The 25,491-nt window shown below is 44.4% G+C and overlaps 1 protein-coding gene across 1 annotated transcript in view; it reads left to right on the top strand.

The window, feature by feature from the left end:
* The window catches only part of SLCO3A1 (solute carrier organic anion transporter family member 3A1), a 126,315-nt gene extending 101,937 nt beyond the window's left edge, over positions 1-24,378 (top strand). Inside the window, exons 5-10 of the mRNA XM_082198468.1 lie at positions 8,318-8,482; positions 12,341-12,539; positions 14,173-14,311; positions 19,619-19,794; positions 21,740-21,804; positions 22,902-24,378. Of these exons, the coding sequence (XP_082054594.1) occupies positions 8,318-8,482; positions 12,341-12,539; positions 14,173-14,311; positions 19,619-19,794; positions 21,740-21,804; positions 22,902-23,281 (1,124 nt within the window). The 3' untranslated portion in view covers positions 23,282-24,378. The remainder of the gene's footprint in view (positions 1-8,317; positions 8,483-12,340; positions 12,540-14,172; positions 14,312-19,618; positions 19,795-21,739; positions 21,805-22,901) is intronic.
* Positions 24,379-25,491: the final 1,113 nt, after the last annotated feature.

The raw sequence follows: 25,491 nt of genomic DNA, 5'->3' as shown, positions 1-25,491 counted from the left end.
AACAGGCTCTGCCTGATTCATTAGCTTAAGAAACGCTTTGCAACCAAAGTCTTTCTCTCCTTCCTAGAAACAAAGAGAAACTCCTGCATGAGCTTCGCGGGGGGAGAGTTGGGGCTTAGAGAAGGTTAATTGAAAATGAAAATGGGGATTTCACATACTCACATAGGCAGAATGGAGTAATACCGGATGCAACTCTTGACATATTCAACAAAGGGATGACTGGATCTGTCAAATTCAGTTTCTCTTTTTTTCAGTCTTAGTTTCAGGTTTCCACATTTCCAGATCCAGCTATCACCCAGCCCTACTGTTTGCCTCTACTTAGTTCCATCCTTATTTCATAATATATCAGTATATCATGATGCTTAGCTGGTAATATATTGCGATTTTGAAAACCAGATATTGCCCAGCCCTAAGGCCAGCCAGTATTAACTGTGGATACACCCTTTCTGGGGGAAATACAGTAAACTTTAGCCTGCCACTTTGCCCTGACATAGCTCAGTTGATAGAGCATGGTACTCTTAATCTCAGGTTCATAGGTTCGAGCCCCATGTTGGGCAAAAGATTTCTGCACTGCAGGGGATGAGACCAGATGATCTTTGTGGTCTCTTCCAACTCTATAATTCTGTGATTATGTCAGCTGATTGACAGGTGGACATGGTTTGGGAGGAAATGGGTCAGGGATGGTGGGAGTTGTTGTCCAAAAACAGCTGGAGACCCAAGTTTGGGAAAGATTGCTTTAGAGAAAGGCAAGTACCCCTTATCCAGAAACCCAGTAGTTAGTGCAACATTTGGGGCAGAACCAAAGCCTCAAATCTAAACACCCAGAAGTTTAGTGCTACTCATACAGTAATTGATTTCCTGTGTAATATGCTCTGTAGCCCCTAGATGGCCCCATGAGCCTCAAAGCAGTCCAGGTATGGTTGGATGGCAATGGTATTCTTGAGGAACTCATGTCTGCTTGTGTCGATTTTTCTGTTGAACATCCCCAAAGGGGCTAGCCAGGCCAAAGCTGCATAAAGCCATTAGGCTAAATCAATACAAAGTCATAAGAATAAATATGAGAATCTTACAAAGAATCTGGTTCAAAGTCGGAATAAAGAATGCACAGAATGGGAAATGTCTCGACTTTAGAAAAGGCGCCCTGTGGCAAGTCAAGCCATTGCCTGATTGTGGAGGGAGAAAGCCGACATCATGGGCGCCTGCTTTGCGGAAGGCTGAGCTAATAGTTCTTGGAGTCATCGTTTAAAAACAAAGGAAACATAGTACAGTCATACCTCGGGTTGAAGTAGCTTCGGGATAAGTATTTTTGGGTTGCGCGCTGTGGCGACCCGGAAGTAACGGAGCACGTTACTTCCGGGTTTCGCCACTCACACATGCGCAGTCAAAATGACGTCACACGGACTTCCGGAGGCGGCGCGAAACGAGTAATGGCGGTCCTCTTTGCGCAGCAAAGAGGGGCTCCGCAGGAAAGGGTTGTTCGCTACGGCGAAGCGACGACCCATTAAGTTAAACCACGAGCAGAGTGAGCTCGTGGCCGTGGGATCCGGCGGGCACCGAGAGCGACCCCCAAAACGAAGAAGGGACCCCGTAAGGGGCTCCGGAGGCGCGGAGGGGAAGCGGTGCTGTGGATTCATCGCTCTTTCTGCGGGAGTGAAGCCGCGCGGCTGTTACCGATGAGCGCCGACCTTTCTTCCTTCACATTGGATTACAAATTAACTACTCGTGAGTAGGATTTATTTAAGATTGGATTACAAATTGTGAATTCGGCTGAAAGCGGGAGACGAGAAAAAGGAAGTCCGTCTCCCGGAGGTGCTTAATGATCAAAGGCAAAGGAACTGACAAGCTGGAAGCAGTACAAAAGGGTTTTTAAATGAGAGACAGCATACGTCTGGAGAAGTTTGGAAATTGAAGGGAAAGGCAAGTTATCTTTATTTTTCTGTGATCGTGTCTATTCTGTTTGGGGTTTCTTCTCCGCTAAAACCTTTAAAAACTTTAAAGACTTGAAAATCCCTAGTCCCGGACTTGCAGCGGGCAAAAAGTCGTGTTGCGGATACACTTACAAAGCTGAAACAGATACTTAGAGGCATTACCGGTGGATACAATTAAGTAACTGTATTTTGCACCTTTTAAGAAACTATTGTGGCAAAATTGAGAGGGCTCTGCCAGAGGGAAAAGATCTTCTCTAAAGACACTGATTAATTTAACTAAATGTAGGAACTTTAATGGCGACTGAAACTTTGTTTCTTCTTTCATGAACTGAACAACACTCCCCCTAGTGGAGTTTGGGATTTACAATTTCCTGAGAACTGACTTTGTTTTGTCTCTCTGTGGTCTGGTTACTCACTCTGAGGCCTGTCTTTCCCATGGAACTTTTGACAGCTTGACCTTGAATCCAAAGACAGGTGTGGAATGAGTGTGGAATGAGTGGTAAACCAAAAACAAGAGCTGCGTCGAAAGCAGGGAAAGGCAAATTGGTACAAACAACTTTGGTTTCCCAGGCCCGCAGATCTTCAGTCCCTGCGGTACTACAGGCTGTACCATTACCAACAACCCCAGCTGAAGAATCAGAACAATCAACAAGTGAAGATATGGCAGCTGGGGGAACCAACATTCTTCTAGAGGAAATGCTACAACAATTTGCAATTTTGAACAAAAAAGTGGATGATCAAACTGCAAAAATTGACTTAGCCACATCCTCAATTACCAAACTTTCTGAACAGGTGGCTAAGCATTCACAAGACATTGGAAACCTAAAGGACGTGGTATCCGAAAATCGAAAATTTGCCGAGGCTGCGAATGAAAAAGTAGAAGCAGTAACTAAAGAAGTGGAGGAATTGAAAGGAGAGGTAAGGCCGCTCCATAAACATATTACTGACCAGCAGGCCTATCTGTCTTTGGTGGAACTGCGAAACAGGGAAAATAATTTGAGATTACGCTCTATCCCAGAGATTGAGAAAGAGGACTTGATTGGCTTTTTAACAGCAGAATTTTCTAAATCCTGGGGTATAAACGAAGATACAGACTTCAAAATAATAACTGCATTCAGATTGGGAAGGGTTGCCGGGAAGGACAGACCTAGAGACTGTTTGATCATTTTAAGGACTAAGCAGGAGAGAGACAAGATACTCGACCTACATTTCAATAAAGCACTTGAGATCCAGGACAGAAGAGCACAAATCTATAAGGATATTCCTAAACAATTACTGGATCTAAGATCTAACTACACTGACCTAGCTGGACTTTTGAGAGGTAACGGAATACCCTACAGGTGGGAGTTCCCACAAGGCCTCTCATTCAAATACAAAGGAAAGAAGATAAAAATCAAAACGAAAGAGGATAGCCAGAAGTTCCTACACGACTACGGAGAAGACTTGCAGAAAGGAGCGGCAGCTATTTGGCCACCACCAGAGTCAGGAAAAGAGTTACCACCTTCGGATTTGGACAAAAAAGAAGACACCCAACAAGAGTAACAACAGATTGACACAGGATGTCTCTGCAGCTGTATAGTTGGAACATTAACGGCGCGAATTCCCCAGAAAAACGCAAAAGGATCTTCCATATCCTAAAGAAAGAGAATCTGGATATAATTTGTTTGCAAGAAACCCATGTGACCAGGTCACACAGGAAGGTGTTAACAAATAAAAGATTAGGCCAAGAATTTATTTCATCAGATAGAGTCAAGAAGAGAGGCGTGGTGATTTACGCCAAAGAGAATCTATCACCAAAATTTTTGTTTAAAGATGAACAAGGAAGAATCCTGGCTATTGAAATTTCGACCCAAGGAGAAAAAGTTTTGATATTAGGAATCTATGCACCAAATGAGGGGAAATCGGAATTTTATAAGAAGCTGCATGAGACATTACTGGACTATCTGGACTATTCCAACATCATTATGATGGGAGATATGAATGGGGTAGTCTCTACTTTGATGGATAAGTCACAGAATCAGAATCTGACTAAAGATGGAAGACTACCAAAAACTTTCTTTGAACTAACTGACAATATGGACCTAATTGATTTATGGAGGACGAGAAACCCCCTAGGTAAAGAAGGAACTTTCTTTTCTGAGGCCCACCTGTCATGGACAAGAATCGACCAAATCTGGGCAACTAGAGGGCTGGCACCTAAGACTACAAAAATAGAAATCTGCCCAAAGACTTGCTCCGACCATAACGCTTTGAAAATGGAAATGAGATTTACTACTGCCGACTCCTTCAGATGGAAAATGAATGACAACCTGTTAAGAGATCAAGAGATCGTAAAGAAGGCCCAAAAAACTTTAAAGGATTATTTTGAAATTAACTTGAATACCTCGGTGGAAAAAAGAATTATCTGGGACGCGAGTAAAGCTGTTATGAGAGGGTTTCTGATACAACAGAATACAATCAAGAAAAAACTTTGGAATAGTAAAAAAGACAAGATATTAGAGAAGATAAGTGATGGAGAGAAAAAATTAAGAGTGAATCCAAAATCAAAAGAGACTTTAAGAGAAATCAAATTCCATCAGTCACAATATGCGAAATTGATTAACCAAGAAGTGGAATGGAAAATCAAACAAATGAAACAAAGATCCTTTGAATCTGCGAACAAATGTGGGAAACTGCTTGCTTGGCAGCTGAAAAAGAGACAAAAATTAAATTATGTCACCAACTTAGAAGTTGAAGGGAAAAACATTCAGAAACCGGGAGAAATTAGAAGGTGTTTCCAGAAATATTTTAAAAAACTGTACACACAAGAATCCGAGGAAGCAACTGAGATAGAACAATTCTTGAAAGATAACGGCCTACCAAAATTATCTCAAGAGAAGAGATCAATCTTGAATTGTAAAATAACACAACAGGAAATCGAGGATGCCATTCAGAATATGCAACTAGGCAAATCTCCGGGTCCTGATGGACTCACCTCCAAGTACTATAGGATTTTAAAAGACTATTTGATACAACCATTAATGGAGGTTTGCAACCAGATTATGGGGGGAGGGAGGGCACCAGATACGTGGAAAGAAGCATTCATCACACTGATACCTAAAGTGGAAACTGAAAAGACTCAACTTAAGAACTACCGCCCCATCTCACTCCTAAACGTGGATTACAAAATATTTGCGGATGTTTTGGCTAATAGATTTAAAAAAGTACTAAATGAAGTAATCCATAAGGACCAAGCAGGCTTTCTCCCAGGTAGACATTTGTATGATAATACCAGGAACATTATCGATATTCTGGAACTTTTACAAACAAATATTAACACCAAAGCAGTGTTAATTTTTATTGATGCGGAGAAGGCCTTTGACAACATTTCTTGGAAATTTATGAAGAAAAACTTGGAAGGGATGGGAGTGGGAAGGGGGTTTGAGAATGGAATAGAGGCAATCTATTCAGAACAAAAAGCTAAGTTGATAGTGAACAATGTGGTGACAGAAGAACTTCATATTGAAAAAGGAACACGCCAGGGGTGCCCCCTATCCCCTCTGTTGTTTATTTCAGTCCTGGAGGTTTTGCTGAATATGATAAGGGAGGATCGGCAGGTACAAGGAATACGGGTCGGAGCGAAACAATATAAACTGAAAGCATTTGCAGATGACTTGGTTTTAACACTACAGGAGCCAGAACCTAGTACAAAAAGAGTTTTGGAATTGATTCAGAAATTTGGTCGGGTGGCGGGTTTTAAGTTGAACAAACAAAAAACTAAGGTGTTAGGGAAAAACTTGACGGTTACTGAAACAGAGGGGTTTCAGAAGGAAACAGAACTAAACATTGTTAAAAAAGTGAAATACCTGGGGGTCAATCTGTCTTCTAAGAATTTGAATCTATTTAAAGATAACTATGAAAAATGTTGGTCAGAAGTTAAAAAAGATTTAGAAATTTGGTCAAGATTGAAACTATCCTTGTTAGGCCGAATCGCAGCTATAAAAATGAACGTTTTGCCAAAAATGTTGTTTTTGTTCCAGGCCTTGCAGATTGTGGACAGAGTGGATTGTTTCGGAAAGTGGCAGAAGGACATTTCTAAATTTGTCTGGCAGGGCAAAAAGCCCCGAATAAAGTTTAAAATACTAACTGATGCAAAGGAGAGAGGGGGGTTTGCCCTGCCGGACTTAAGGTTATATTATGAAGCTGCGGCCTTCTGCTGGATGAAAGATTGGATTTTATTGGAAAACACTGATGTCCTAGATCTGGAAGGCTTTAATAATTCGTTAGGATGGCATGCGTATTTGTGGTATGACAAGGGGAAAACATATGGAATGTTTAAAAACCATATTGTCAGAAAAGCAATATTTATGGTCTGGAAAAAATACAAAGACTTATTGGAAAGTAAAACTCCGAGGTGGATTTCACCAATAGAGGCCAAAGCTCGGAAAACATCCAATATGGAGGCATATTGGCCGAAATATTGGGAAATAATAGAAAACATTGGAGGTAATTGGAGGTTGCAGAGCTTTGAAAAATTAAAGAATAAGGTGCAAAATTGGCTACATTATGCCCAAATTAATGAGGTTTTTAAGCTAGATAAAAAAATAGGATTCCAGGTGGAAAAATCGAAACTGGAGACAGAGTTGTTAGAACCAAAGACCAAGGTAATATCGAGAATGTACAACTTGCTGCTTAAATGGAACACTCAGGATGAGACAGTTAAATCAGCCATGATAAAATGGGCTCAAGACATTGGTTACAATATTATGTCTGAGGACTGGGAAAGGTTATGGACCACTGGTATGAAGTTTACGGCATGTAATGCCTTGAAAGAAAACATTATGAAAATGGTATACAGGTGGTACATGACCCCAGTCAAGCTTGCTAAGATATACCATTTGTCTGATAATAAATGTTGGAAATGCAAGGAGGCTGAAGGGACATTCTTTCACCTCTGGTGGACTTGTCCAAGATTGAAGGCCTTTTGGGAAATGATCTATAATGAGTTAAAAAAGGTGTTTAAGTACACCTTTCCCAAGAAACCAGAGGCCTTCCTTCTGGGCATTGTCGGCCAGAAGGTGTTAAAAAAGGATAGAACTTTCTTTATGTATGCTACAACTGCAGCAAGAATTCTTATCGCCAAACATTGGAAGACCCAAGATTTGCCCACACTGGAGGAGTGGCAGACGCAATTGATGAACTACATGGAGCTGGCCGAGATGACTGCAAGAATCCGAGACCTGGGAGAAGAGGCAATGGAGGAGGATTGGAAAAAATTTAAAGACTATTTGCAAAAATATTATAAGTTGTATGAAACATAAGATGTCGTATGATTTGGAACGTTAGCCCCAGCAATGAAACTTAATTATCTATGAAATTGCTAACATTTGTGAAAGAATCAAGGTTTAAATGGGTAAAAATGATATTTTTAGAGTAAATGGAGAATAAGAGATCTAAACTTAACTGAAAATATAAAGAAACACACGAAATAAGGGTATAATTTGCTGATGACTTTATTATCAAGAATGCATTATGCGGGAGATGTGGGGAAGTCCAATGGAAATTTGAAATAAGCTATTGAAATGGATGTGATTTTCTGTTCTTTTTCCTTTTTCTTTTTTTCTATTCTGCTTTTTCTTTCTATTTTTTTCTGTAATTTGGAAAAATGTAATAAAAATTATTATAAAAAAAAAAATGACGTCACACGCATGCGCAGAAGTGGCAAATCGTGATGTGCGGGCGCGGGTTGCGTTCACTTCTGGATGCGAATGGGGCTCTGGAACGGATCCTGTTCGCATCCAGAGGTACCACTGTACACCCCACAAGCCTGAAGTCTGTCCAACCCTGGCCTTGAGTGCATAGGCACACCAGAAGACCTCCTTGTCATCTAGTCCACCATCCTGTTCTCAAACTGGCCACCCAAATGCTAACGGGAAACCTGCAAGGAGGACCCAAGCCCAAGAGCATGCTCCCTGCCTGCAGTTTCCGGCCACGTGTATTCAGAAGTATGACTGCCTCTGACCATGGACAGAGGATGTTAACTATAGACCTGCGGCTTGGGAAAGCCAACCACATGTGCCAAGGCTCAGTCACATGGATCTAGCAGCATAAGACCCATGTGACTGAGCCCTGCCAATGTGGTTGGGTCACGTGGAGTGTCCTCCCAGCCACATGGGAGCTGCTTACAGACAACCAGCTGCCCCACAGCTGGGAAAATGTCTTTAGGCAGCCTTCCGTAACCTGGCATCCTCTAAATGTTTTGGACCACAACTCCAATTATCTCCGTTCAGCAAGGTCATTGTGAGCCAAGATGCCTAGAAGCTGGGGAAGACCTTCTTGAGGGCATCTGGGGAAACTCAGAAAGTAGCCCCCTTTCTAAAGACCCTTTTCCTCTCTTTTCTCTTCTTCAGTGATCCCTAAAGTAACCAAACACTTGCTCTCCAATCCGGTCTTCACCTGCATTGTCCTTGCAGCGTGCATGGAGATCGCCGTGGTTGCTGGCTTTGCGGCTTTCCTGGGGAAATACCTGGAGCAGCAATTCAATCTCACAACGTCGTCCGCCAACCAGTTATTGGGTGAGTAGCCAGAGCAGGCCATTGGTTGGGCCATAGTTCTTTTCAGGGTATATTATGGGGTGTCAGATGCTGCGCTGCTTACACCCATGCCCACATGCACCCCTTGCCTTTGCTATTCCAGGCTTGTAGCAAAAGCTTGGCAGCTCACAAGTCATGCAGGACCAGTCTCATGGCCTTCATAGATGGTTGATGCTCACAAAACCTTTTTCACTATGGTATGAATAGTGCTACCTTGGTTCTCAAACTTAATCCATTCCGGAAATCTGTTCCAAAACCAAAGTGTTCCAAAACCAAGGCGCGCTTTGCCATAGAAAGTAATGCAAAATGGATTAATCTGTTCCAGACTTTTAAAAACAACGCCTAAAACAGTAATTTAACATGAATTTTACTATCTGATGAGACCATTGATCCATAAAATGAAAGCAATAATCAATGTACTGTACTATAAAATAAATAAGACAGCATTGTATATGATAAAAATTAAAATTATTTTTTTTCTTACCTGCACTGATGATAGTCATTGTTTGGATCGGGAGCTTTTATCCATTTCCTCAGTCACACAATCAATCCATCAGTAGCTGAACTGGGTTCCACACAGTCACAAAACAAATTAACAGAAAAAGCCACAAAAACGCAAAATAAAGAGCAAAAACAAAAGCACCAAACTTAATCCGTTCTGGAAGTCTGTTTGACTTCCGAAATGTTCAAAAACCAAGGCGCAGCTTCTGATTGGTGGAGGCACCCTGGAAACAATAGCTGACAGCTGCACCGGACGTTCGGCTTCCAAAAAACATTCAAAAACCGGAACACTTACTTCCGGGTTTCTGGCGTTTGGGAACCAAGGCATTTGAGTACCAAGGCGTTTGAAAACCAAGGTACCACTGTACTCAAGTTCGGAACGTAGATGGCTCTCTCTGAGTCAAGAGGACTGTGAAAAATTAAATAAATTGTATGTGTAACGGACTGGGATAGCTTGACACCAGTTGCTTATGCTCTAGTATCCCCCCCCCCATCTGGACTACTGCAATGCGGTGTACATGGGGCTGCCCTTGAAGATGGCCCAGAGGCTGCTGTTATTACAGAATGGAGCTGCTAGGCTGGTCAGCAAGGCAACTTGTTGGGACCATGTACCACCAGTCCTGAAAGCTCTGTGCTGGCTGCCTGTCAGTTACAAGTCCTAATTCAACTGGGGCTGCCTGGTTGGTATTGACCCATGACAGGGCCTTTTCAGTGGTGGTTCCCCACTTGTGGAATGCCCTCCCTTGGTGAGGTGCACTTGTCTCCCTCATTGCTGACTTTCAGGAAGAAGAATAGGGGGAAATTCCTGTCATTTGATGGCTGATAAACACTTCCTGACAACTTCTCACTGTTTGAGAAGATGTTTTTAACTGTTTTGGACTATTTTAAACAACTTTTTAAAATGCTCTTAAAAAGAAGTACCGTATTTTTTGCACCATAACACTCACTTTTTTCCTCCTAAAAAGTAAGGGGAAATATCTGTGCGTGTTATGGAGGGAATGCCTACGGGTGGCATGCCTACGGATTTTCCTCCTCTAAAAACTACGTGCGTGTTATGGTCGGGTGCGTGTTATAGAGCGAAAAATACGGTAGTTTTATTATTGATGTGTTTGGCACCCTGGGCTCCTTCAGGAGAAAGAGTAGAGTATAAACTGAATGAATAGGTAAATAAATAAAACAGCTGCCCCTTCAAATATACTCCAAACAACCCTGTGGGGAAGGCTATGCTTAGGGACTGCCCCCATTTCATCCCATCAGCTCTTTGGCTGAACAGGGATTTGAAGCAGTCCCACCCCATCCTTTCCAAAACATTCTTCCACACCAACTCTCATAGTAAGCTATGCTTTTTGTGTTCCTTTTTATTCATATGCAAATACATATGCAGATTAAATTAATTGACCCAAACTCATGCCATTTATCAACTCTGGTTTCTTTAATCAGGTGCTAGCCTTTCAATTTTGTGCCAGAGGAACCCAACCTCTGAAACAAGAAATTGTCAAAGCTTGAGACCTGCATAAATTAAGCACATGAGACCAAATGGCGAGGTTGCTCTCACTTTGCTTAATGTACCCTGCAATTTTTAATATTTTTCTCTCCACAATTCATCCACACTCTTAGCCCTGGAAATGCTGTTCAGCAACCTGTCTGACTACAGAGGTTTCAGCAAGTCTTGCAACCAGTTTTTCAAGCATATCTCTGAAAAGTGTAAAGTCTGGGATCTTGCTGTTTTTTAAAAAAGACAACCAAGGATCTCACAAAACTGACCTCTGAGTTCTGCGTTCTGTAACTTTTCGGCACTTTCATGGAATTGTGCCATTCCCCACAATGTGAAAACCAAGGAAAACCAATTCCCTGTAACCTGCAATAGTTATGAACACATTCACTTTGCAGAGAGCCAGTGTGTTGTAGTGGTTAGAGTGTCAGACCAAAACCTGGGAGAACAAGGTTCAAATCCCTATTCAGACTAATCTCCCTCACAGGGTTGTAGTGAGCATAAAATTGAGGGAGGGGGAGAACCATGTATGTCATCTTGAGCAACTTGGAGGAGGGCCAGGATAGAAATGTCATAATAATAATAATGGGGGGATTCTCAAGGTTTTGAAAGCTGTGGAGGCGCCCACACGAAAGCCATTCCACCCCCTCAGTTGCTGTAATGTCACTCAGCATTGCTCACATAATCTCGGTCCTATCATCCAATCCTTAAGGCAGGGGTCAGCAAACATTTTCATCAGGGGGGCGGTCCACTTCTCCTCAGACCTTGTGGGGGGCCAGCCTCTCCATCCATGGCCACACCGGGTTTACCTCAGACACGGGCGGCAAGGCTTTGGATTGGCTGCAAGAATTTCCTGCAGCCAATCCGAAGCCGCGCCAGCGCCTGCGCAGAGCCGTCCGCAGCTTTGGATTGCCTGCAGGAATTTCCTACCAGCCGCACCAGCATTGCCACCCGCCCGGAGTCGTCCGCACTTCAGATTGGCTGCAGGAGCTTCCTGCAGCCAATCTGAAGCCGCGCCAATGTCACTGCCCACCCAGAAGCCAGCATCACGGAAGTCAGTCCCCGCACAGTGAGGCATCCACAGCACACAGGGACTGACCAAGCGTGCAGCAGGGTCTGTGGGCTGGATTTACATGCCTGGGGGGCCACATCTGGCCCCTGGGCCTTAGTTTGCTGACCCTTGCCTTAAGGCCTAGAAACTTGGTTTTTTATTTTCAAAAGAACTTAAAATTATATTTATTTCCCTACATTTCTCACCCACCTTCTTCTCCAAGGAGCTCATAGTTCCCACCCTCCCCATTTAACCCCCACACGTCTGACACTCTAACCACTACACCATATTGTCTCTCTAATAATATAAAGTGTGTGTGTGTGTGTGTGTGTGTATATATATATATATATATATATATATATATATATATATATATACACACACACACACACACACACACACACACACAAACACACACACAGTGGTACCTTGGTTGTTGAACTTAATCTGTTCCGGGAGTCTGTTCGATTCCTGGAATGGTTGAAAAACCAAGGCGCAGCTTCCGATAGGCTGCAGGAGCTTCCTGCCGCCAGTCAGAAGCCGCGTAAGCTGTGTCGGACTTTTGGCTTCCAAAAATGTTCGCAGACCAGAACACTCACTTCCAGGTTTGCAACATTCGGGAGCCAGTTTATTCGCCAACTAAGCCGTTTGACAACTAAGGTACCACTGTAAGTGCCTTGTTTTTGTTTTTTTAAGGGTTCCTAATGTTTCAGGAAGTAGGTTTTCCACACCTGCATGCGCAGGGACTGAGGCAAATTGAAATGGAAGCTATGAACCCCTTTTTCTCTTTGTGCAGGTATGACAGCTATTCCCTGTGCATGTCTGGGCATCTTCCTGGGCGGCCTCTTAGTCAAGAAGCTGAGCCTGTCTGCTCTCGGAGCCATCCGTATGGCTATGCTGGTCAACCTGGTATCCACGGGCTGCTACGTCTCATTCCTGTTCCTGGGTTGTGACACAGGACCAGTGGCTGGGGTCACTGTTCCCTATGGAAACAAGTGAGTATGCCCCGTGAAGCGGACTTTGAGCCAGAAATGCTCCTGGGATTTATTCCTCCATGGCCAACCCACTGCCCATCAGAAGTTTTGGGTTACCTGATGGATACGCCCCTGTGACTGCTCCGGATGTTAAAAAGTCCCACCGACCTGGAAGTAAGGGCTGCATCCAACAGGTCAGGTTGTGACTGAGCTGCTCCTTGAGGATGAGAGGAAGGCTCCCAGCCTTGGTGGCCTGGCACCTTTAAGAGCAGAATCTCTGCTGGAATTCTTTCATTTGGCCATCTTAACTAGAGAGGTCTAATCTAGTGGGGTGCGGTTTCCTTCAGCAATCCTGAAGGTATGGTGTTATGTACTGAGCTGAATCCTAGAACAATACGATCCAGAATTCAGCAGTCTGATTAGTCTGCAGGAGCCACCCAATCCAGCTCCAGGTGGAAGTGAATCAGCGACCTGATTGGCCTACAAGAGCAGCCAATCAGGTTTCTGGAGGAAGTGAATCCGCAACCTGATTGGCCTACAGGAGCAGCCCGGAATTAGCCAATCATGCAGGGCCCACTGTGTAAATAACGTACATATAGCTAGACATTTTGGGGAAAGTTTCATTCATTGCTACTACAAGCTGAATAAAAAGCATGAAATTCACACTCAACTCCGAGTATATTTCATATAGTTATGAAGCCTAGATGCAGGTAGGGTTGGCTTTGGGCTGGCTTCCAACAGAGCCTTTAGTTGCTCCTGGATTTCCCAGCATGCACCTGTCCCAATTAAGAGACAAGATGGCTGCTGGTGTAGACCTTGGTAATACGGTGCCCTGTGCGAGTCCAAAATTTGACACACACACACACAGCCAGCCCTTGCGCCCCAAAGCCAGGCTTTGGAAAGGAGGCATGAGGAATCTAGAGCCTTCCCTACTCCTTTCCAAAGCTGGGTTTCTCTACTCCTTTCCAAAGCTGGGTTTTGGACTCTGTTAGAGCCCTCACACCAACCAGAAGGCACTCACTTGGCCCCTGCATTCTGTGAGGGGGAACCAGTCAACCTGCCCTAAATCTGCCTCTGACTGATCAGTATGGCTATCCCTAACCTTTGGGACCTTAAGCTCCTTCTGTTCTCTTTGTTGTCTTCCATACAATCAGTAGCCAAGGAAGAGTCTGAGACCATAATTCCCCCAAAGAGTTCTGGGAAGTGTAGTTTGTGAAGGGGGCTGAGTGTTGTGAAGAGACCCTTATTTCCTCTCACACACACACCCTGACCTACAGTTTCCAGAGTGGTTTAACAATCAGTCCTTCTTCATAGGGAATTCTGCAAATTGCAGCTCTGGGAGGGGAATAGGGGTCTTGGCACCCTTAACAAACTACACCTCACAGGATCCTTTTCAGGGAGGGACCTTAAAAGTGAGGCCTTTTTCCAGCTGAAACTCACCTGAACTCAGTTCCTCCACCTCTCAGGTGGGCGCCATGGTGAGTTTCAATATGTATTTCTATAGAAAAATAGCACTGCTTAAAATTATGGTGTGAATATGGCCTGGGTGTAACTTTTGGGGAGGAAAGGTTCACTAGGAAAGAAATGCTTCGGAGTCACACTTCCTTCTGACCAACTGCTGCCCTCTCCTTACCCCCCACCCACTTTCTTCCAGATCAGGACCATCGTCCATCCTGGCACCATATTCCGCCTGCAATAACAACTGTAAATGCCAAACTGATTCCTTCACTCCGGTCTGTGGGGCAGATGGGATCACGTACTTATCTGCCTGTTTTGCTGGATGCAGTACCATGGTAATCCATATTTCCTTCATTGATTGATTGGATTTCTTACCTGCCTTTCACTGTAAGGTCTCCGTGCGGATTGCAGCATTTGGTTACAAAAAAACATAACAAAATGCATTTGGGGCACTGTGCAAGGTCACCCCCCCAAAAAAGGTGCTTTTTTCAGGGTGTAATTGTGGCGCCCAAAATGGCCGCCGTGCCACAAAAAAAGTGGGATGTCCCGGTTTTATCAGGACACTTGAGGGGTATGTATGTCTTTGTGCTCTGGCGATGCTGGTTACATATGCTTCAGGTTACCGCTAACCCAGAAATATTGCTTCAGGTTAAGAACTTTTCTTCAGGATGAGAACAGAAATTGTGCTCCGGCGGCGTGGCAGCAGCAGGAGGCCCCATTAGCTAAAGTGGTGCTTCAGGTTAAGAACAGTTTCAGGTTAAGTACGGACCTCCGGAACAAATTAAGTACTTAACCCGAGGTACCACTGTATACAAATGTAAAATTGACATTCATAGCGCCACCTGTTTATACTCTTGCCCCGCCTATCGCTTGCACAAAGCCCTGCCCAGAAAGGAATGTGGCCCTCACTCCCCGCTCTTGCCTTAAACAAAATGGACGGAGCCTCATCTAGTGGCCCAACCCTCAAAACAAAGAGAGGGAGAATGGAGCCAACAGAGAGGTGCTGGTGAGCATCAGTGGCATGAGCATGTGGGAAATTCTCCTTTGCCAAAAGCGCCAGGCAAGGCCCTCAGGATGGAGGGGAGCAGGTGGCCGTGGAAGAGCTTGCTAGCCATTGCTGGCAAAGGGAGCCTGTTCTTCTTCCGGAGGCTCATTGTGCCCAGATATAATTGCTTCCTCAGCTGCATCTCCTTCATCCTCCTTCCCACCCCAAACCCCTTTCATACCCTCTCTCAACGTTTCTCTGGAGAGAGGGAAAGAGACAATGACAGGTTGTGAATTCAGCAAATCTCTAAAAGCTTGACAAAGAGAATAATTTCTCTTTGTTCTCCAAAGCCTGATATTTTGATAGAAAGAAGATGACTGATGTGTGTGGACAAGGCAGAGTTGATATCTAAGGACTAAGAAGTGTGTGTGTGTGTGTGTGTGTGTGTGTGTGTGTGTGTGTATCTAGACCTAGATATTTCAATAACTTAACAGTTCAAGGCGAGTCAGTTAGAATAAATCCTCCTAGCAGGAAATAAAGTGATTCTGTATCTCCCAGCATCCTCAGGGAGCAACAGCCATGATTGCGACACATTCAGAAAATGTTGTTCAGTTCTTCTGGGGATCTTACTAAATGCACGCACAAAAAGCGGAAGAAAAGCACAGCAGATTTTCTGTGCCGCTGAAAGCTCACAGATCCAATTATCCCCATTCTCCTCTGCTCCTCCTTTATCACACCACACCATTGTGTGGCATTTTCCCGGGCCACTGATATCATCAAAAGCCTTCCTCACTCTTTCCTTCGGCAAGCACGCCTCAGAGAGCCAGAGTCCCTCTTCAGACACACCAGTGGGGAACCACAGCACTGTCACTTTTTGGCACTGTTTGGACAGACACCTCTTTTGTTGTTGTTGTTGTTGCATGAATAATAGCCGCGGGGAGCTTGCCTACACTGCTCTTGGGGCCAGAAAAGCGAAAGCATGGTGGAGGGGGGCCACATGCAAACTTTCGGGAAAAGCAGAAGATTGTAAGCTTCAAGGCACAGCAGAGAAAGGCATATCCCAGAATAACTAGAAAGACTTTTAAAAACTAGGAAGCAAAGACTTTGTGTTGTCTTTTATGCCTTCCTACATAATAGGGGCTTATTAGTTTGCTCTGAGGGCAGATGGGAACCTTTCCACTTGGACAGAGGCATAGCTGGAGGGGCACACTGGGTGCTACACCGCAGAAGCCACCCCCATGGGTAGCTCGCCCTGCCTCCAGGTGCCCAAGCTGCTAGCTATGTCTCTGTACTTGGGACCCCCAAAGCTCTGCTGTGTGTACTGCTACAACCTGTCAGACAAGGGTTTTGATTAGCAAAAGATGCACCAGTTCTCTTAAGGCAGCCTTCCCTAACCTGCTGCCCTCAATTATTATTTTTATTAGCAGTAGTGGTAGTATTTATATGCCGACCCTCCAGCAAATTAAAACACCGAGCACAGTAAAACACCCAACATTTAAAACTTCCCTATACAGGGCTCCCTTCGGGTATCTTCTAAAGGTTATATGGTTACTCATCTCCTTAACCTTTGATGGGAGGGCCTTCCACAGGGCGGGTGCCACTACCGAGAAGGCCCTCTGCCTGGTTCCCTGTAAACTCACTTCTCACAGTGAGGGAACCACCAGAGGGTAGCAACACGAGAACAGGCCTTTTTGGTGGTGGCTCCTCATGTGTAGAATGCTCTCCCTAGGGAGGCTGGCTTGGTGCCTTCATTACATGTCTTTAGGCACCAGGCAAAAACATTTCTCTTCTCCCAGGCCTTTGGCTAATTATGCCCTCCATGGCCTTTTAAACTGTGGGGGGAGGTTATTTATTTTATTTTTGTTGCTAGAATATGAATTTTTCTGTTTTAATACTGTACACTTCCCTGTGATCCTCGGAAATTTAATAAATAATAAGAATGGGGGCGTGGGCTGAAGAACATGAGCAGGGGACCAGGAGTGAGATCCGTGTGCAACATAAGCCCTTCGTGATATTTGCAACTGGCTGGGAGATCAAAGGGAATACAGCCACTTTCTTCCCTTTCTGATTGCGCGTTGATAAAGCTTATCTCGCCTGTCTCTGGCTTTCAGCCCCTGAACAAATCCCCTGTAAACCTGAAGCTGTCTGTTCCCCTTCTAAGGTGTGTGTGTGTGTGTGTGTGTGAGAGAGAGAGAGAGAGAGAGAGAGAGAGAGAGAGAGACAGACAGACAGACAGACAGACAGAGGGAAGCACCTCTGTTATTATCCCTACTGCTGCTGATTCCTGACTTTCTGCAAGAGACAGAGTTAACATCGCAAACCAGTATCTTTTGCCTCTTCATTGTTCTGAGGTTCTGAAATGAGGCTGCAAAGGGCTGGGCAAATTTACTCTTTTTAATGCACTCTGGCATAATTAGAAGCAGTGGGTGAAAAGTGGGGGGGGGAGTAAATCAGAAAGTAATTAGAAGCTTTAATTTGAAAATGGTTTGGCCTAATGCAGGGACACAGCGTCTTCCTTTTATCCCTGTATTCACGAGGGGTCTCAACCCATGGTAATTTTCTTTTCTTTTTTTAATGGTAATTTTCTCACAGTTGTGCTTATTTGAAAGACTTGAAAGAGCCCAAGGGAGAACCACAACGAGGAAAGAAATGGCACACCACTAGAGCAAAGATGGCCGTATTCTGTCCCCTGGCTCTCTTCAGACTGGCAGATGCAGGAGGGGTGTGTGTGTGTGTGTGTGTGTGTGTGTGTGTGTGTGTGTACCTCCCATTTTCCTGCCTCTTGTCTGACTTTTATGGACAATATTACAGTGGCAGAGTTGACACTCAGGCCCACTGTGATCCTCACAGGAGTGCAGAGCACAATCCTGAGTGTAGAATCTCTTTATGGACACAGTCGCAGAATTTTGCTTTTTAATAATGATATCGAAACCCAAGACCATAGTGCAAAAGGTTGAAAAAGGAATAATTCAGTTATCCAACCCCAAGCCATCTGAAGGAAAAACTCTGTACAGAGGTTTTTTTAAAATGTTTAATATAGGGCTGCCATACATCTGAGTTTTCCTGGACATATCAGGGATTTGTGAAATTGAGTCTGGGTGGAATTTCCAAAAATTGTGATGGATGGCAATGATCTTTTCGGGGAGATTTTTCAAAAAAAAAAGATCAACAACCAAAAAGACCTCATGGTATGTCAATCCTAGTTGTTTTTTTTCCAAAAAAATTAATGATTTTCCAAAATTTTTAAAACAAACAAACAAACAAACATAAATCTTAACTGTAGTTAATCCAATCTTCATAACATTGTTAGGTGACTTCCTCTAATCCCCCAGCTGAATTTCAATGTATATCATTGTAACAGTTTTCCAAAACCAAATTTCTCATAAAATTAACTTAATCACTTAACATCATTCTTTCTTTTCATTTTAACTTTTTATTCTCTAACATCACCTATTTAAATCCTAAGCCTATCTGATATTTGCAAGTTATTAAGTTACCTTAGCATATTTAACTAAATAGTCTTTAAATTTCATCCATTCCTTCTGGTACTCCTCCTCCTTCTGATTGCGGACTCTTCCAGTCAGGTCGGCTAGCTCCAAAAAGTCCATCGTCTTCATCTGCCATTCCTCCACTGTTTGGACTTCTTGTGTTTTACATGGCAATCCTAGTTTAATGTTCTATTGTGTTTATATATATATGTTGGAGCTGGGTTTTAGCTGGAGCAACCCAGTCAAACGGATGGGATACAAATAGTAAATTTGTTGTTGTTGTTAAATATGACATCCCTATTTTCATTGAAGAAATGATGAAGGGTAAGTGATGGTGTGTTGACAGTGCCTCTCAGAAGCCAGAACATAGTTAAATACAGTTTGCAAGCAGGCTACAGGTTGCCTCTTGCCTTTCCATGGCTCCCAAATTAGAATGAGTGGCATGTCCACACCCTGTAGCAGAAATGACTGCTCCCCGCATAAAATGGGGGGGGGGTGCCCTTTGCGTGGACACGCGCAGCCCCTGGATCTGGAGCGGCTCCATCAACACAGGCTTGGCTTTGCCTTCCCCCAGGTGGGATACCTGGAGGTCTCCGCCTACCTCAGTCAGTTGTCCAATCCTGCCTGGGGGAAGCATTGCCAAGGAGACCAGGCCAGGTAGGGGAGGGACTACCTGCCCACACAATAGAGGGAGGATCTTACCTGGGAATCCTCACTTGGCGCCAGGGCGGAATCCTTTAGTCTATCTTCCTCTTTGCAGCAGCGATACAAAGGGGTTTCTAAGGGGAGGTTTTGACCGTACGCCGAGAGGTCGTCATTGCTCTCCCCTGCGGCGGCGGTGTAACAGGGGCGGCTATCTCTGTTTGAACATATGTTCTCCAGATCCGGCCCATCCCCCCCCCCACACACACACCAGATAACCCTGATGTTCCCTAGGTCCCCAGCTGGGTACTGGGGAGGGATAACGCCCAGTGCCTGAGCCAAAGTCTACCCATATCTGAAATATAATAAAGTTGTGGCCATTTTAATCCCATAGCACATTGTCTTGAGTCATTATTCCACATGACGGGGGGGGGGCGCCCAGGATCTGGGGGACTCCGCCTGTCCGCACAAATCCGCTGCTCTGTGTTTTGTCAACTGAGCCTCCTTAGCCGGGCTTTCTCTTCCAGAACCTCACGGGTTGCACGTGCCTCGGTCTGGTCCCTGCGGAGAATGCCACGGTCGTTCCTGGGAAGTGCCCAACCCCAGGATGCCAAGAAGCCTTTCTGACATTCCTCTGTGTGATATGTGTCTGCAGCATGATCGGAGCCATGGCTCAGACGCCCTCCGTCATCATCCTCATCAGGTGAGAGCCTTCGAGCATTTGGGGACTGTGGTGACAGAAAAGGGGGCCGCTGGAGCTGAAGCACAGCTGGATCTGAAAGTGTGGCCAGCTGAAGGCCGCATCCGTACCATACATTTAAAGAGCTGTAGTGCTTTAAACAGCCATGACTTCTCCCTAAGAATCATGGGAGCTATAGTTTGCTACGCGTGCTGAGGGTTGTTAGGAGACACTTATTCCCCTCAGATAGCTACAATTCCCAGAGTTCACTGTGAAGAGGGATTGATAATTAAACCATTCAGGGAATTGTACCACTGTGAGGGGAATAAAGGTAGAGGGATCCCTGACCATTAGGTCCAGTCGCAGACTACTCTGGGGTTGCGGCGCTCATCTCACTTTGTTGGCCAAGGGAGCCGGCGTACAGCTTCTGGGTCATGTGGCCAGCATGACTAAGCTGCTTCTGGCGAACCAGAGCAGCGCACGGAAATGCCGTTTACCTTCCTGCCAGAGCGGTACCTATTTATCTACTTGCACTTTGACGTGCTTTCAAACTACTAGGTTGGCAGGAGCAGGGACCGAGCAACGGGAGCTCACCCTGTCGTGGGGATTTGAGCCGCCAACCTTCTGATAGGCAAGCCCTAGGCTCTGTGGTTTAACCCACAGCGCCACCTGTGTCCCTATGAAGGGAATAGGGGTGTCCTAACAACTCTCAGCAGCCTTAACAGAACCCAGCATCCAGAATTCTTAAGAATTAAGCCATGACTGACTGAGGTCTTATGATAGTACTTCAAATGCAGGGGGCTCTGGTTATATCTGGATATCCTACTCCCCAGTTTGAAGCTGCGTCAAAACTTAGCATCCCTTTCATGGCTCACAGCGGAGAATATTCCGCTGGGGAAACTGGTGCACAGCCGTCCCAAGGAGAATGTCAATAATTTTTTTTTAAGCCCTCAAATCTCAAAGCCACACACTCTTTCCTGTGTCTGTTCTCAGCCTATTTTATACTTCTGTTTGATGTTAGAGAAAGCTCTGCAAACATCTCTGTCAATCTTCCATTCTCTGGCCAATCAGCTGTCTGCACCACTCAGCCAATCCCAATCTAAACATGTAATATGGGAAAGAGGTTCCTCATCAAAGCGGAAAGCTAGGTGACTGATGAGGCCGCCAGAAACTCAGCTCCTGTAGGAAGGCAATTATTCTTACTCTTGTCATGAGACCTGTCCAGTGCAGCTGCTATAGCAGATACGAGAAGAGCCAGGACTGCTTCATAAACAGCCCAGGATGCTGGAAGAGGCAGGCGGGCCACTGACCTGATTCATCAAACTCGTCTTAAGTTTTTATGTTCACACTTTTGACCCAAGGCCAATAGATTATTATTTTTTATCGCCTCTCCCTGCACATTCACACTGCCTGTCCTCCTTGCAATGTTCTAATTTCTTTTTTTTAAAAAGTTTTTCTTTCTTCCTTTCAAAAATTCAGTACCTACAGGTGCTGGGAGCAGGTTGGGGGAGGGGGTTACAGAAAACAGGATGGTCCTTTTTGCGGTCTTTCTGGAGGCTTCCGACTCTGACCACTGTTGGAAGCAAGTTACAGGACTAGAAGGTCCAATCTAAAGGTTTCCTGTCATATCCAGCATATAAAAAATGTGAATTCCTTATGTGATGGTTCACAAGGGGTTGTGATTTGCAGGCGGTGGATGGGAAAGTCCACAATGCTGCTAGATTTCTTAACTTACCAGTTAGCTGCAACTTTTTTCTAATCTGAAGGCACCTAGAAGTGGAGTGGTAGGGAAGGGAGCACATTAATGATTTAATTTCTGAAGATGGGACCATCTTGGTTGACGTAAAAACATAACTGAGGTAGTGGTGTGCATGTACATTAATTAAAGCCTGGAGCAAGGAACCATTTTTATACACGAAAACGTATTGTGTATACCTATATCTTGTTTGCTTGAATTTCTCCTGTACAGAACAGTGAGCCCAGAGCTGAAGTCTTACGCTTTGGGAGTTCTCTTCCTTCTCCTCCGATTGTTGGGTAAGTAAAACTTAAGTTTTCTTTTTGTCTTTTCTCTTGCTGCTCTGCTGCTTTAGGCAATGACTTCAGCAAGAGCAAAGACTAGACCAGGCCAGCACCATGGAGAGCTCAAGGGGGAGACTCCATAAGGACAGAGCTCAGATGTTGCTTCAGTGAGGACTGGAACATCTTGCAGAGGAGGAGCCAAAAGTTGCTGGTCTTTCAGCAGAACTGATAGAAAGATCTGGACGTTCCATTTCTCTCCTGTGTAGTTTGATGGAATGGGCTGCTGTAGATGACAGTTGAGAGAGCCCTTTTAGCAGAGCTGATGAAGATGATAAGGATGTTCTAGGGACCCAAGCAGATATAATGATATGTCTTCTGAGATGCTTCTTTGTGGTTTTCCATAGGCATCTGGTTGGCCACTGTGAGAACAAGATAATGGAGTGTTGGCCTGATTCAGCATGGCTTTTCTTGCTTTCTTTTCTTATATATAAATTTTGTTCATTAGTTTTCAAATGTTTAATTACTTTACCATCAACAATATGTTTAATTTATCCATTGACTTCCCATCCCCCCCATTATGTTCTATGTTTATCCTTTAATGCTACATATTTTAACTTATTACATTCCATATATACATCCTAAATTATTAGCCTTGATGTCTTTCTACTGTTCTACTGTTGCTCATATTTCAAATCCTCCTCGTGTTTTCAAACAATTATAATAGTTCTTTAGATATTCTACAAAGGGTTTCCAATCCTCATAGAATGTTTTGTCATTTTGGTCTCTAATTTTTGCTCTTAGCTTGGCCAGTTCCGTATACTCCATCATTTTAATAAGCCATTCTTCCTTCATTGCAACCTCATCCTTTTTCCATTTTGGAGCATACAATGTTCGTTGCGTAAATAAATAAATTAACCAACTTTTTCAGTGTATTTGTTTCTGTCACCCTAAAAGAGAAGCTTCAGGTTTCTTGGGGAACATCATCTTAAACATCTTCTTTATGTCATTATAAATGATTTCCCAATAGTCCTTCACTTTTTTGCAAGTCCACAACACATGGAAAAAATATCCCTTCTGTCATTTTCTCACGTTCTTATCTTCTGCTTTCACAGGTTTTATCCCACCTCCCCTGATCTTTGGAGCGGGGATTGATTCCACATGCCTGTTCTGGAGCACGTTCTGTGGAGAGCAAGGAGCATGTGCTCTGTATGACAACGTTGTCTACAGGTACCTGTACGTGAGCATCGCAATAACCCTGAAATCGTTGGCGTTCATCCTGTACACCACCACTTGGCAGTGCTTAAGGAAGAACTATAAGAAATATATCAAAAACCATGAAGGTGGACTAAGCACTACTGAGTTCTTTGCCTCCACTTTGACCCTGGACAACCTAGGCCGGGACCCCATTGGCCAGAATCCACCACATAGGACAAAATTTATCTATAACCTTGAAGACCACGAGTGGTGTGAGAACATGGAGTCTGTTTTATAGTGATTATGAGGGTGGATTGCTAACCCAAAGTTCCTTTTTAAAGTTAAAAAAAAAAGATAGATAAGATATATGGGAAGAAATGTAATATAATATACAAGGATCTTTTGCAAAATGGCAGCCACCACTATATCTCAAAATCTACTGTGATGTTCCAGAACACTCTCATACATAGTTAGACGGACAGAGGAAGAAACTCTGTCCTTTTCTGAGTAGCAGGGCTAGACAAGATTCAAGAGAACAGGAACATTCTTAAAATTTGGCATCAGAAATGGAGGTGTGGAGCTGTACCAAACATGTTGGCTGGTGGTGACATTATGGATGGGCAAAGCTCGCAACATTTTGGGATCCAGAGTTTCAGTAGAGAGCTGTCTGCCCTTTGGCATAAAGACAAAGAGAAAGAAAGAAGGAGAGAACGGAAGAAAGAAAAGCCTTTTTTCCAGAATAAGCGCCATTTAAATCTCAAGTACCGCTGGGGGTAACCTTTGCAATAAGAGCTAAAAGGATGCAAACTTGGCTGCTGTTTAGTCCCAGCATTCTCCTCTTACCGTCTCTGTCTTTGTCATCAAAGAGGGAGCCACATCGGAGTTCCTCAGCTGATCCAACTTCACCATCACGAAAACCATGATCCCAGAAGACATATCTAGGCAGCTGTTGAAATGCCCCAAGCCAGTCCGTGACGCATCACCACTCAAAACGCACCAGCATCATTCAGTTGACATCTCTCCATTTGGTATTGGGGGTATGGTTTGAACCTGGCTGTGCCAGAATAAGGTGGGAAGGGGGGCGTTGGATGATCCATGCCAAACGTGCTGTAAGCTGACCATTTTCCAACCTGGGATCCCTGCAGATGCGTTGCACTACGACTCCCATCCGTCCCAGGAAGCAACAGCTTGGGCTGATGGGAATTCCAGTGCAATACATCCGGAGGACACCCAGCTGGGGAAGGCTGCTGGAACTTTTTTTAAAAGTACATACAGATGAAGAAGACATTTAAGGGTGAAGAGAGATGTTACAGTTTAAAAGTGGCAGAGGTGACATGCTTGCCCTTCCTGTATACCACTGTGCATTTTTGTATTCTGTCATAAGCTCTAAGGGGGGGGGGACATATTTTCGGTGCAATTTGGGTTGAGCCAGGTGGAAAGTTGGAACGTGGTTGGACTGGGCTTGGTTGAGGGTAGCGCCTCTCCCCACTGCAAATGTTCATCCATTTGTACAAGATTTGTGGTTTTTGGTTTTTTGGTAGGGGTATGGTGAATGAATATATATATATATACACAGTGGTACCTCTGGTTACGAACTTAATTCATTCCAGAGGTCCATTCTTAACCCAAAACCGTTCTTAACCTGAGATACCACTTTAGCTAATGGGGCCTGCCGTGCCACCGGCGCACGATTTCTGTTCTCATCCTGAGGCAAAGTTCTTAACCCGAGGTACTACTTCCGGGTTAGCGGAGTCTGTAACCCAAAGTGTTTGTAACCCAAAGTGTTTGTAACCCGAGGTGCCACTGTATAGTGAGAATAGATATATGGGTGGTGGGTTTGTTTGTTTGTTTGTTTGTTTGTTTGCTTATTTTTAAATACAAATCCTGATACTCAAGGGCAAATTACTCACCTCCATATGGGAAGCATTTTGTTTATCACTTAGGGCCAAGGGGAAATGCCTGCCATTTTGGCCCCTCTCTTCATTTGTGAGGAAATGGTGTAGGAAGTGAGCAATGAAATCAAACTGTTTCAGGGACACCTTCCTTTTGCTACAACTGTAAAAACCTCTCTTTCTCTGTGGTGACAAGCAAGACCGGAAGGGAGGGAGGGAGACTGATGGCTACCAGCCACCATGATTTTATCCCAGAACGCCTGTTGCAGCATTGGGAAATTTTGGCAAACAACTGGCTTTCACCTGTGGGAATTCTCTTGGTTCAGCCCACTCCCTAAGGTGACACTGTTTCTCTGCACATGTGCAGCTCAAAGGTCAACCACCCTTTTTATACCTATGGTACCTTTCCCCAAACTAGCTGGCTGGGGCTGATGGGAGTTGCAGTTCAAAAACCTCTCCAGGCCAGTAGCTTGAGGAAAACTATAGTGCCTCTCTCACCCAATGCAGAATAGCCATTCCTTGGTCGCTGCTAGGTGGCCTGTTTTTATTGAGCATTCATCCTGATTTGTTTGTCGGGTGATTAGATTATGTTGGCTATTTAATGAGCATTCATTCT

The sequence above is a fragment of the Podarcis vaucheri genome, assembly GCF_965113315.1.
Source record: "Podarcis vaucheri genome assembly, chromosome: 14".
NCBI classification, from domain to species: Eukaryota; Metazoa; Chordata; class Lepidosauria; order Squamata; family Lacertidae; genus Podarcis; species Podarcis vaucheri.
Note: the sequence above shows the minus strand (reverse complement) of the source record. Positions and strands in the feature narration are given on the sequence as shown.